The sequence below is a fragment of the Felis catus genome, chromosome E2 (genome assembly GCF_018350175.1).
Source record: "Felis catus isolate Fca126 chromosome E2, F.catus_Fca126_mat1.0, whole genome shotgun sequence".
Taxonomy (NCBI): domain Eukaryota; kingdom Metazoa; phylum Chordata; class Mammalia; order Carnivora; family Felidae; genus Felis; species Felis catus.
The window spans coordinates 2,869,971-2,883,709 of NC_058382.1; the positions used below are offsets into that span (position 1 = coordinate 2,869,971).

The 13,739-nt window shown below is 54.8% G+C and overlaps 1 protein-coding gene across 5 annotated transcripts; it reads left to right on the forward strand.

The window, feature by feature from the left end:
- Window positions 1–1,933: 1,933 nt before the first annotated feature.
- On the forward strand, window positions 1,934–11,103 carry RFPL4A (ret finger protein like 4A). 5 transcript variants are annotated; one of them, XM_045046804.1, is made up of 3 exons: window positions 1,934–2,121; window positions 8,338–8,632; window positions 10,221–11,103. In XM_045046804.1, exons 1-3 carry the CDS (start codon window positions 2,074–2,076, stop codon window positions 10,796–10,798), a joined length of 921 nt encoding a protein of 306 aa, XP_044902739.1. In that variant the 5' UTR covers window positions 1,934–2,073; the 3' UTR covers window positions 10,799–11,103. The 5 variants fall into 5 exon arrangements, with proteins under 5 accessions (XP_044902739.1, XP_006940886.1, XP_044902738.1 ...); XM_006940824.4 differs by lacking the exon at window positions 1,934–2,121 and adding an exon at window positions 5,652–5,749; XM_045046803.1 differs by lacking the exon at window positions 1,934–2,121 and adding an exon at window positions 6,200–6,560.
- Window positions 11,104–13,739: the final 2,636 nt, after the last annotated feature.

A 13,739-nucleotide genomic window follows, 5' to 3' on the forward strand; every position in this document is an offset into this window, starting at 1 on the left:
TGTTAGGTCAATGAGAACATTCCTTTGATTCTTTTTTGCCATAAATATTGCTCCAAATAAAAGATATTTAAAGTTTTTTGTTCTTACTTATTTTGAGGGGAGGAGGGGTAGAGAGAGACAAAGAGAGAGAATCCCAAGAAGGCTCACACTGAGCCCCGAGGCGGGGCTCGATCTCATGAACCGTGAGATCATGACCTGAGTGGAAATCAAGAGTCAGATGCTTAGCCAACTGAGCCACCAGGCACCCCAAAAGATATTTAAATTTTTTTAACATTTATTTTTGAGAGACAGAGAGAGAGAGACAGAGCGTGAGCAGGGGAGGGGCAGAGAGGGAGACACAGAATCCGAGCTGTCAGCACAGAGCCTAATTTGGAGTTCAAACCTACAAACCGTGAGATCATGACCTGAGCCGAAGTCAGACGCTCAACCAACGGAACCACCCAGGCACCCCTTAACTTTACAAAATTCTAAAACTCATGTATCTATGATAGATTGAAATGATATTCCACTGTGACCATTTTTTTTTCCTGTTTGATATTTTATTTGTCTGTTTCGCATTTTCTATTTGCTTATCTTGGGTTTGGAAACTTTCACAAATGAACAATTATTATTTATATAAGGAGGAAAACGGAGGCATTAAAATAAAGAACAAAGCTCAGTGGCAGTAAGCACCTTACAGAACAGTGAGATTCAACACAGGATAAAGTAAGACCTTGATTCTCCTGGGCTTCAGGCTGTCAGAAGTCTGGTGAGTATCCTTCAATGACATTGTACTACGTGCAGTTTGTGACATCCCCAAATCTGTTTTTCAAAGCTCTCCTTCCTTTTCCTCATGTGAAATGTAATCTTTACACCCGAGACATGTATCACAAATACCTTGCATGTACTCTTAATGTTTCCTTTTTACCATGCCTTACCAAAACTCAGAGGGATTTCCCATGCTTTTACATGTGATTTAAAAAGCCATTTTTCTGGGGCACCTGGGTGGCTCAGTCAGTTGAGTGTCCATCTGTCTTCAGCTCAGGTCATGATCTTGTGGTTCGTGGCTTCGAGCCCCACGTCGGGCTCTGGGCTGACGGCTCAGAGCCTGGAGCCTGCTTCAGATTCTGTGTCTCCCTCTCTCTCTGCCCCTCCCCCACTCACTCTTTGTCTCTGTCAGAAATAAACATTAAAAAAAATTTTTTTAATCCAGGGGAAAAAAATGAAAAAGACAAGATTGACTTTAAAATTTAGACTTAATCATTTAAAGTTTAAGTGACTAAATCAAGTGTAAATGATCACAGTTCAAGCATTAAATGACATTGTGTGTCATTCCTATGCAATGATGTGCCAATACTCTGCTATTTAATGTCAAAGATCATGGCCACAGTACCAGCTTTCACGAGCGGCTGTCTCAACAAGGAAGCCTGAAGATCAACACACGAGTCTGCGGAGAATGTTTCTAGGAGTGTTGCATCCACACGACTCCTGAAACAGACTGCTACAGGCACCAGTGATAGTCACAACAAAGTTTATTACAATGAGAGGCAAGGCTGACCGATCAGGACCAACACTCTTGATAAGAGTGCGGCCCGGAACAGCTGGGGTACAGAGTTTTTAAAGCCGATCACATCCCTTTATCATTACCTGGGAACAGAACAGAGAAACAGTTCCCAGATGAGTTAGAAACAGTTCCCAGATGAGTTAGAAACAGTTGCCGAATGAGGTGTTTATTTTAGACTTTCTGCCGCTAAGTTGCAACCGGTGGATCTCCTTGACCTTGTCTCTGATGCTCTTTTCTTTGAGCTTTTGTTTCCTTCCTTGGTGAAGCCTGATTTACAAGAGTATGAAGCTGATTTGCCAGAGTAAAAACAAGGCTGTTATCTTTTGACCTTCAGTGTCAGAACAAAACTGTTATTTTTCAAGCTAAGCGTTAGCCCTACACTACAATTTAACCCTTACAGGAGAAGTGTTTATAAACTGTCCTGGGAACACAAGGTAGAGGAAAGATTTGTCTTGGGACCAGAGGAAAGGTCCCGATAGGAAGGAACAACCAAGGGGCTGTGACTTTCTTGGAGTTTCGCCAGATCAAACATGCTGAAGTATTTCCACGCTGAAGGAAGGATGGGACATAATGTACCTGTGAGTTTACACAGTGGTGATTTTAAATAGTCTTGTGAAGAGCAGGCAGTCAAGGTGTCCCGAGGCATCAGGAGGCATAGACGTTTGCTAAACGGAGCCGCCTGGCAGCAGGGGAGTCCCGGGCCTCTCCAGGTTGTCTGGGAAAGTAGGGTGGAGGCAGGAAGCCTGCAACAGAACCCAGAGGCACAAGGGGGCCTCCTGGGGGGTGGCGGCGAGCTGACCTGAGTCAGATTTTAGAATTACTTCATTTATCAGAGGTTGTTAGAAGCCTAAGACACTCACAAATCTTGCCCAGGCTTTTTATATATGGAGAATCAAGGACGAAATAAGTAGGAGAATATTTAACAAAAACCAAACCCCAAATTTCATTGCGAAAATATATGTGTTTTATATTTATGTTTATATTTATATTTATGAGCTATTTGTTATGACTCATCTTTATTTTTTTATTTTTTTTAATGTTTATTCATTTTTGAGAGACAGAGAGACAGAGTGTGAGTAGGGGAGGGGCAGAGAGAGAGGGAGACACAGAATCCGAAGCAGGCTCCAGGCTCTGAGCTGTCAGCACAGAGCTTGACATGGGGCTCGAACTCACAGATGGCAAGATCCTGACCTGAGCCGAAGTCGGTCGCTTAACCGACCGAGCCACCCAGGTGCCCCATGACTCATCTTTAATTTCAAAAATATTTTAAATGATTTTTCACACAATTTACTTTTTTTTTTTTTTTTTTTTTTTTTTTTACTTTAAATGTGCAGTAGGGAGCCTGGGTGGCTCAGTCAGTTAAGCATCCGACTTCAGCTCAGGTCATGATCTCACTGCTCGTGGGTTGGAGCCCGGCTTTGGGCTCTGTGCTGATAGCTCTGAGCCTGTTTTGTCCAGATTTTGTCTCCCTCTGTGTCTGCCCCTCCCCTGTTCATGCTCTGTCTCTCTGTCTGTCTCTCTCTTTCTCTCTCTCTCTCAAAACTAAATAAACATTAAAAAAATGTTTTTAATGTGCATTAAAGACGGATGACAAGAAGGGATTTCTTTTCTCTAGTCAGTGATTGGCTGTAATATGGGGGGCCGGGGGGGAGGAGGGGATCTCCTACGAGCGGATAATGTGCAGCGAAATTCCATTTCACCTTGCTCTGGACCATAATACAACGTGACTACTTAGCGACTATGTTGTTCCTCTGTCAGCTTGGACCTATATCTCCTCAGGAGCAGAAAATGTGGTCAAGGTGAAGGTATGAGATCCATTGCTAATGTTGAAATAAAATAATGATTTCCAAAGGAGAAGCCTCACCAGGCGCAGGTTGGGGTCCCCGTCCAGGACAGTCCCCGTCACCGCCCAGAGTCCCAACTCCCAAAGACGCGTTGACTTTCACACATGGGGAAACATGTTATTTGCAAAGGCCACGATCCCACTCATGGCTGGTCCCCACCTCCCCAGTGGTGTCTGAGATGAACCCAGCAAAGTCCAGGGCACAGAGTACAATACTGAAGTCTCGTGTGCTTTATTGGAATCGGGAGGAGATGCCCGCGTGGCACACTCCTGGGCCATCAGAGATGACCAGGCGGGGGTTTCTGTGCCCCAGGCAGGGTCGTATCCACTGTGGACAGAAGGAAGCACTTCCACGAGTGGGCAGACCCCGTGGCCCAAATGCCCCCGATGCACTTCATCCGGTCTACCGTCTGTCTGGCTCTGGTTGCCAAAGCTTTGCCGCAGCAATCTTTCCTGGCTCCGGAGCCAGGACTGAGTTAACGGCTCGTGTTAACTGGACTGAATTGTTTCCCAAATCAGCCGCTTAACCACAAGTTGGAATTACAGAGATTTCTTTTCCCCGCGAGTCTAAGAAAAAGAGACAAGATAATGTTAATGACGTCAAGTATCTTGTGAGGAAACAAAGAGCAGACATGGGGGCCTTGCTGCCCCCCCCCCCCCGTCATCTGCACGGGTCTCCCTTCAGGCTGGGTCCCGGGAGGGACCCTGAGGAGGAGGTGTGGTTAAGAACCCGGGAGGCGGGAGAGCAGGGATGGCAAACGTGGGCTGGGGGACGTGCCTCAGTTTCCATGAGAAGCGATAAGGACGCCCAGTAGGTGCCAGCAAGGGATTCTGTGGAAGTGGGCAACTGAATGATACTTAACATAACCACATAGACACAGTCTAACCCCCTCCCACCCCCGCTGTCTCCCACTTTCTCATCCTGCCCCTTAATCTGTGATCGACACGGAGTCCTCTAAACTGCAAGGGACAGCTTTTGCACGTGATTGAAAAGAAAAGCCTCCTCCTATGTATCTCATCTCTGTTGTGATGGAGCACATCCCATGGTAATATTGTAAAACATCTTCAGTCTTTGATTCTGTAAAGAACGTGAAGCCAGACCTTCAAGGGCTCACTTGTCGTCAGGGATGAGCTTTGGGGTTTGTTTACAGAACTTTTTTTTTTTAATGTTTATTTATTTTTGAGACAGCGACAGAGCATGAACGGGGGAGGGGGAGAGAGAGAGGGAGACACAGAATCAGAAGCAGGCTCCAGGCTCTGAGCTGTCAGCACAGAGCCCCACGCGGGACTTGAACCCATGAACCGTGAGATCATGACCTGAGCCCAAGTCGGACGCTCAACCGACTGAGCCACTCAGGTGCCCCTGTTTACCGAACTTTTTTTTTTTTTAAATTTTTTAACGTTTATTTATTTCTGAGACAGAGAGAGACAGAGCATGAACAGGGGAGGGTCAGAGAGAAGGAGACACAGAATCAGAAGCAGGCTCCAGATTCTGAGCTGTCAGCACAGAGCCCGACGAGGGGCTTGAACCCACGAACCATGAGATCATGACCTGAGTTGAAGTCGGACGCTCAACCGACCGAGCCACCCAGGCGCCCCATGTTTACCGAACTTCTAAGCAAGGGTCCTCACGTTTGTGGAGAAAACACTTGTGGAGAAGTGGCCGTGACCTAGTCCGTGTGATTTGGGGAGAGACTTCTGAGTGGGCTTAACCATTTGTGTGGACCAAAATGGGGGAATTCACCTTCATGACCAAAACTATTTGATGGGGTGCCTGGGTGACTCAGTCGGTTGAGCATCCGACTTTGGCTTAGGTCACGGTCTCACAGTTTGTGAGTTTGATCCCCACGTCAGGCTCTGTGCTGACAGCTCAGAGCCTGGAGCCTGCTTCCATTCTGTGTCTCCCTCTCTCTCTGCCCCTCCCCCACTCCAGCTCTGTCTCTCTCTCAAAAATAAATAAACATTACAAAAAAAAAAAGAAAATGTTAAAAAAAACCTATTTGAAGCTAGCCTCATTCATGTATAGGGATCGATAAGGACGATGTGTCTTTAAAAAATGTTAACCCTAACCCCAATTCTTATCACCCACAGAGGAAAGATGCAACATTTGTCTAGAATGTTCCCGAGGCAACCTTGTGGTCTTATCACATTAAAAGTAACACTTTGAAGTTAACCTCCTTTGTTTTCGGTGGCCTGTCTAACAGAGAAAAGTCCCAGGGATGCTAGAACTCATCCAATTCTGACTGGATTAGAGGGGAAGAAATGGGTGGGATGGGCGGGAAGCAGTGCTAATAAAAGCCCCTCCTGGGAGATCTCACTTCAGAACTGCTGCTGGGACAAGACCTGGGGCCAGAGCAGAAGAGGTGGGTACAACCTTCTTATTTCCCAAGTGTCTACACAGACCTATAACTACGGAGGACAAACGGGCGGTTGCCAGGGGGGTTGGGGTGGAGGTGGGAGGCACGGGTGAGGGGCAGAGGGGGGTTCCGGCTTCCAGTTAGGGAGTGAGTCACGGGGAGGAAAGGCAGGTGCAGGGAACATGGTCAGTGAGCTTCTGACAGTGTGGTCGGGGGACCCTCGTGCTGAGCCCAGCGTAACTACAGACCCGTCCAATCACTATGTTGTACGCCTGAAACTAACATAACTTTGCGTGCCAACTGTAGCCAAATTTTTAAATTTTTTCAAACTTTGGGGGCACCCGGGTTTCAGCTCAGGTCACGACCTCACGGTCTGGGTGTTCGAGCCCCGCATAGGGCTCTGTGCTGACAGTGCGGAGCCCGCTGGGGATTCTCTCTCTGCCTCTGTCTCTGCCCCTCCCCTGCTCACGCTGTCTCAAAATAAATTAAAAAAAAAAAAAAAAACTTGAAAAATGTTAAATATCTACAAGAGCTCATAGGAGAAAGCAAAGTCTCAGAAGGGAGCGATCGATAAATGCAGCCAGTGCCGTCTGATGCCGACTCAGGGCAGGCACAGCGTGTGCTCCTGGGGTCCTGGGCCCCTCTGAAGGGAGCGGCAGGCAGAACGTAGGTTCCCCACACCGGCTTGCAGATTCATTATGGACGGTCGCCCCGTGCTGGGCCAGAACGGAGCTTGGCCAACACAGACATGGTGAGCAAAGCCCCAGCCACCGCCGTCCTGCCTCTCACGCCGGGCTGCGGCTTCTGTCCTGTGCAGGTGGGGTAGCTGCTGGGGGGGGGGTTGAGGGGGGTGGGAGTGGGGGGGGTGAGGGGGGTGGGGGTGTGGGGTGGGGAGGGTAGAGGGGGGTGGGGGTGGGAGTGGGGGGGGTTGAGGGGGGTGGGGGTGGGAGTGGGGGGGGTTGACGGGGTGGGGGTGGGGGTGAGGGGGTTGAGGGGGGTGCGGGGTTGAGGGGGGTGGGAGGGGGGTTGAGGGGGGTGGGGGTGTGGGGTGGGGAGGGTAGAGGGGGGTGGGGGTGGGAGTGGGGGGGGTTGAGGGGGGTGGGAGTGGGCGTGGGGGGTTGAGGGGGGTGGGAGGGGGGGTTGAGGGGGGTGGGAGGGGGGGTTGAGGGGGGTGGGAGGGGGGTTGAGGGGGGTGGGGGTGTGGGGTGGGGAGGGTTGAGGGGGGTGGGGAGGGTTGAGGGGGGTGAAGGTGGGAGTGGGGGGGGTGGAGGGGGGTGGTGGCGTTGAGGGGGGTGGGGGTGGGAGGGGGGGGTTTGAGTGGGGTGGGGGTGGTAGTGGGGGTGGTTTAGGGGGTGGGGATGGAGTGGGGGGTTTGAGGGGGGTGGAGGTGGGAGTGGGTGGGGTTGAGGGGTGTGGGGGGTGGGGGGGTTTAGGGGGGTGGTGGTGGGATTGGGGGGGTTTGAGTGGGGGGGGTGGTTGAGGGGGGTGGGGGGGCTTAGGAGGGTGGGGGTGGAGTGGGGGTTTGAGGGGGGTGAAGGTGGGAGTGGGGGGGGTTGAGGGCGGTGGGGGTGGGAGGGTTGAGGGGGGTGGGGGTGGGAGTGGGGGGGGTTGAGGGGGGTGGGGGTGGGAGTGGGGGGGGTTGAGGGGGGGTGGGGGGATTGAGGGGGGTGGGGGGTGGGGGGCTTGAGGGGGGTGAAGGTGGGAGTGGGGGGTTGGAGGGGGTGGGGGCGTTGAGGGGGGTGGGGGGTTTGAGGGGGGTGGGGGTGGTTTAGGGGGTGGGGATGGAGTGGGGGGTTTGAGGGGGGTGGAGGTGGGAGTGGGTGGGGTTGAGGGGTGTTGGGGGTGGGGGGGTTTAGGGGGGTGGAGGTGGGAGTGGGTGGGGTTGAGGGGTGTTGGGGGTGGGGGGGTTTAGGGGGGTGGTGGTGGGAGTGGGGGGGTTTGAGTGGGGTGGGGGTGGTTGAGGGGGGTGGGTGGGCTTAGGAGGGTGGGGGTGGAGTTGGGGTTTAAGGGGGGTGAAGGTGGGAGTGGGGGGGTTGAGGGGGTTGTGGGAGTTGGGGGGGAGGCGGGTGTGGTCCTGGCTGCCCAGGAGCTGACCCACCTGTGGAAAGGCAAGCTCCTTCTCTGGCAGCCTCACAGACAGACAATGAGGCAAATCTAATCGACCTCAGCAAAATGCAAGCCTCCCAGCATGAACTGGTTTCTGGAAGTTCTACGTGAGATTATATACACGCTCTGTGCGTCTCTTCGGGTCTTCCCCGCTACACGCGTGCGTGTCTCACGCTCGCAGCACTTTTCTGTGTGGACAAGCCCCACCCCGGGTGCTCCTAGCCAGGGGTCGCTGGCCGGCCACCAGCTGGGACAGCTCGGGTGCGGTAGGGCCCCTCTCTCCACCCACTTAGGGCCTGAGGGCGAATCGTGTCCTTCATCCCGTCTAGCATCTTAAACCTCAGAACCCAAGGGCCGCGAGTCCCGTAAGTTTGTACATGTGCGGGACCTTTGCCGCCGGTTAGTAGTGACTGCAAAGCACTGCGGGTGTAAAGGGGAGAGTGGCCCAAGGCCTCATGGAAAATTCCAACGTGCACGTCTCTCCCCAGACAGGGGCCATGGCCGAACACTTTAAAGAAGTAAGCAGGTGTCTCGTGTGCCTGGCCTACCTCGAAACGCCCATGTACCTGAAATGTGGCTACGTCTGCTGCCTGCGGTGCCTGGATTCGCTGCAGAGGGAGCCCGACGGGGCGGGCCTACTGTGCCCCTCCTGCTCCGTGGTCTCTCAGAAGGAGGACATCAGGCCCGGAAGCCAGCTTGGGAGGCTGGTTGCAAAGATCAAGGAGTTAGAGCCCCAGCTGCGAGCTGTTCTACGGATGAACCCAAAGATACGCAAGTTCCAAGGTATAGCCTGTCCCCATGCGTAAATGCCCTGGAAGACGCAGCCTGCCTACCCGTTTCTTCTAATTTTTTTTTTTAAGGTTTATTTATTTTTGAGAGAGAGGGAGAGAGAGCACGAATGGGGGAGGGGCAGAGAAAGAGGGAGACACAGAATCTGAAACAGGTTCCAGGCTCTGAGCTGCCAGCACAGAGCCCGATGCGGGGCTCGAACTCACAAACCGTGAGATCATGACCCGAGCCGAAGTCGGACGTTTAACCCGACTGAGCCACCCAGGCGCCCCCTGCCTACCCATTTCTTAAGGGGATGAGCTGAAACATAGCTTTCCAAGGCCCGGTCATGCTTTCCTGGAAGTACAGATTAGCGCCATCTATGAGAAAACAATTTCAGCTTCCGGCCGTGGCCTGCACCCGAGAGGAGTCACGCCTGACTCTCTCCCAAGTCAGGGTTACCGTGGATTCTCACGGCTCAGCTGCGCGTCTAACGTGCTCAAGGATGCCAGGAGGGACCTCCCAGGCTCCTTGGAGCTCGCAGAGCCCTTGCTCCTCCTGGCTCTGTCCCGACTGACTCTGTCCCGGCTCCCCTGTGCTGGGTCCTGAGGGGTGGCGGGTCCCGTGGGTGTGAATGGGCTGTGAGGAGGGTGCTGGGGTGGGCACACCAGCCCACAGTGTTGTGCCAAGGACACGGGTCTCTGTGTTCCCGGACTTTACTTCCAGCTCCTTGCAACCTGAATCTGAGATGGTGAGCCGTGTCCCAGAAACGTGACCGGTCTCGACACGTCCCCTGTGACGCTCGGAGGGTCTGGGCATCTTCCAAACACCTGTGTGCTGGGACGCCAAGTGCAGCCGTTGGTGTTCGGTCCAGAGGGTTTATTTCCAAGGCTACTGGCTCCACCCATGCGGTCACCTGGCCTCCCTACAGGGCAAGCCAGAGACGTGGGCAGCACCCACAGTCCTTTTCCTCCCACCCCCTGCCCCTCTGGCACTGCCCTGTGTCTATGTCACTGCCAGAGCCCAGCACGTCCCCACTGGTGTTCACAGGGGTCCCTTCCTCTGCCTGGACTGTCCAGAGTTCACCCGTCTCCTTCGGGACCCCCAGCCTTACTCCTCTGTGTGATTACAACTCCAGGGAGCAAGGGCCCGGGATGCACTTGTCTGCTCAACATCGGTAGATGAGGAAGGTACTGGCCAAGACAACGAAATATGTGAAAAACTTGCATATTTACTGTTATTCTCCACTAAGTGCACTAGTTTCCGTCCTTCACACATTCACCTGATGCCTGCAGGTCAGCAGGGCCCGCATTACTTTGCATGATAATTTGAGACCATGCTGCCCGGCGTCTTCGGTCAGATCACTTGGTGTGAAGAGAACACACGCTAGGAGTCAGAGGGACTAGTTCTGAGCACCGTCACCCACTCGGTCTATAAACTCGACCTCCTCAGGGGCCAGGGAAGTTTCCCCGGGGAAATTCCAAGCAGCACGGAGCGGAGGGTGAAGGGGTGACCGCGGCCGAGACGTCTGGGCCTTTGCAGCAGACGTGCAGAGGGCTGCCGGGCGCGTGTGCTTGCTGACTGGCTTCTCTCTCTCCCACAGTGGACGTGACCTTGGACGTTGACACGGCCAACGGCTACCTCGTCATTTCTGAGGACCTGAAGAGTGTCCACTGCGGGTATTCCAGACAGAACCGGACGCCCCGGGCCGAGAGATTCGACTATGCCCTCTGTGTGCTGGGCTCCCCTGGGTTCTCCTCTGGCCGCCACTACTGGGAGGTGGACGTGGGGACCAGCAAGGAATGGGACGTGGGTGTTTGCAGAGACTCTGCTCATCGGCAAGGGCCGGTTCTGCTGTCCTCAGAGTTTGGCTTCTGGACGGTGGGTCTGAGGACAGATCTCTTCCAAGCCGGCACCATGCCTGTGACTGTTCTCTCGGTGAGCCCCGGGTTACACCGCGTAGGGGTCTTCCTGGACAGGAATTTTGGCACCGTTTCCTTTTACCACGTTAGCGACGGATCCCACATTTTCACATTCACTGAAATTCCTGCCACGGAGACGCTGCGTCCGTTTTTTGCTCCTGGGAATCCGACCGCGGACGGGCAAGAAGTCCTGAGAATCTGCCCTGTGAGGAGCCCAGGCGTTGCCAGCAACCCAGCGGGTTCTGGGCAGAACAAATGAACCTCCGATGCAGAACATTTGTAGAGAATTCCGTGTGCTCACAGCCGGAGCCGGGAACTCTCCTGCCGGTTACGTGCGTGGTGCAGACGTGGCAGGAAAACACGCAACGGCTGGTGAATCGTGAACGCTAATTACATGAAAGCATTTAAGCGTCAGCACAGTTGTTTCTCTGGGGACTTGTTCCTATTTCTGTTCCGATGACTGGGTTCTGGGTTTTCACATCAGTTTCTGAGTGTTTTTTATTTTCTGCAGTATTAACTTAGTGTGTAATGGAGGTTATAAACGAAGTAAAAACTTGGATGTGACCCAACGGGTTAATTGACTTTCTAGGTAATATGTGGGCCAAGACCAATGTAAACAGTAAAAACGTCTGTGTGTGTGTGTGTGTGTGTTTTCGGTTTTACTCAACCGCTTAAAGGCACACATTCCTTTCAAGTGTACACCAGTCCGGGAACGCGGGAAGGAGGCAGATAGGGCCGTCCAGGAAGTGGCAGCCTGGCATCACGGGGGCTCGGATGCACTTGGTACCACCGCAGTGCCAGCTTAAAGCAAGAGGTTCGCCCCTGGTCACTCTGCATTGGGCTGCACGCCCCCGCCCGGGTTTCCACACACATACCACTGTCAGCCCAGGGAGGTTCTTTGCGGGCAGGGGGCAGGGCTGTGTCACCCTGGCAGGATCCACCCCTTTCCAATACAGCGCCATTTTTAACATTTCCTTTTTGTGTGCCGAAGTCATCCTACTTTATTTTCTAATGTTCAGTTATCGCTGCCTAGTTAGGGCTAGGCTTGGAGTGACGGTAAGTGAACCGGTGAGAACACCCCACCCAGGGCCTCTCCCCCTGCAGTCCACTCCCCTTGGAGAGCACGGGACTGGGGTTAACTGTTACAGGGCCCCACATCAACTCAGGCTAGCACATCCCCCGGCAGTAGAGGGGGCCACCCGTGTGCAGTTCTCAGGAGGGGCCTCCAGGGTGCCGAGGATGAGGGGGGCCGGCCCTCAGCACGGATGGTACAGCCAGGCCGGCATCAAAGGGTTGGCAAGCAGGTTAGAGCACTGTTGTCTAGAGTCGTGTTTGCTCGAAAGTGTCCAGAAGACGCGTTTAAGAAGAAATCATTAAATAGAACTCTGAAATTACAAATGTGCAAACTAAAATACATGAGTGATGAAAAAGAATTAGCTTTACACACAGAAAGAAAAAACAAATACTCAGTAGGAAGCAACAGAGGGCAGAGACCGGGCCCACGGCAGGCGTGTCCTTGTCCCAGGGGCTGGGGCCCGACAGGCCTGCAGGGCTGGAAGTCACTCAAAGCACAAGGCCGTGCAAGGAGCTAACTTTCCTCAGTCGGCAGTAAGTACACTAGGCTCGCGGGCCACGTGGTGTCGCCCACACGTATGGAAGGCTGCCTGTGTAAGTGGCAGCTGCCACAGACAATAGGAAAACAACAGCGGCTGTGTTCCAATAAAACTTTATTTACAAAAATAAGCAGCGGCCGGGCCGTAGTTTGCCCACCTGAGTTGGGGCATCATGCGCTGACTGCACATGGGCCCCGTGCAGCACAGAGCGGGCGTGTGCACACAGAGCGTGGAAGGGGTGCGGGGTCCCGTGTGCGGGGCCGGGCGGCAGGGGGGCCAAGTAGGTCAGGATTCTGCATCGAGGGCAGACGAGTTCTGAAGGGAAGGGGAGGCAGAGGCTGGCCGAGGCAGGCTGTGTCGTGCTTCTAGGACACAGGTGAGAGGCGGGGACACCGAACGCAAGGGAGCCTGAGCGCTAGCCCCTAGCGCAGTGGGCCGTACGAGCACACGTCCTGAGACGCGGGGCAGGCCTGCGAGTGGGCGGGGCCTCTGCCTCCATCTTGGCCTCCGGTGCCCGGGCGGGTCACAGACCCACACACTCACCCCCAGACAAGCCCCGGCCGGCCTGTCCCCTCCGGCCCTGGCACAGGTGGCCCAAAGCCCCTGCAGACACACCCACCGGGGCCCCCACCAGCCCCCACAACATTGGGGCCGGAGTCCGAGCGACTCACAGGAGGAGGAGGAGGAGGAGGAGGAGGAGGAGGAGGAGGAGGAGGAGCGAGCCGGTGAGGCAGGAACGGCCGGCTGGGCTCCTCAGCGCTCAGGTGGGGGCCGGTCACTACAAACCCGGCGCGCAGGCCTAATCAGGGGTCGGGGCTCTTAGAGGGACGAGGCGGGGGCACCGGGGCTCTGGAGCTGATGTGCGTTCAAACCGAGGGAAGGAGAGGGGACGCGCTAAGTGCTGCGGCCGCCGTCTGGGGACAGACCCTCAGGGCTTCTGGACAACCAACCGAGGTCGTGTTTCTGTCTCCCCCCGCCCCTCCCCGCCCCATGGAAGGAGGTCCAGCCCGCCGGATCCCTGGAGCCTCAGGAAGACCAAGACCGGGGCTCGCCCACCTGCCCCCGTGCTCCCAGCACCCCAGGCCCTCCCTTCTCTGGGTGCGGAAGCTGCCGCTGTCCCATGCCTTCAGCCACCACGCCCCTCGACAGCAAGGACAGAAGTCCAGCCGCCCTGCCGGCAAGCTCACTCCCGCTCCGCCATCTGTCTCTGACCTGCCGTCCCCGTGGCTGTCCCTGGGGCTCACAAGCCATCCCCTCATGTCGGCCGCCTCCTTGGAGTGTGAGACACAGACAGCCCTCACCACCATGGGAGAGGGACCCACGGCAGGGCGGGGGGCGGAAGAGCAAGAGCTCAGACCCGGTGTCCCTCTGCTCCGGTAGCAGCATAGACCACTGCCGGCTGTACCCGGATGGGCATGCGCACCGGTTCACAGCACGGCAGCACCGCCGCGTGTCAAGTGCACCCCGCCATCGTCTCAGGAACCCTCACCTGCTCATCCACAGCTCACCCAGCCCTGCACGACCCCCGACCCCCACGTGGGGTCCACTGGCCACAAGCATGTGTGAAGCACCCACACCCAAGAACCT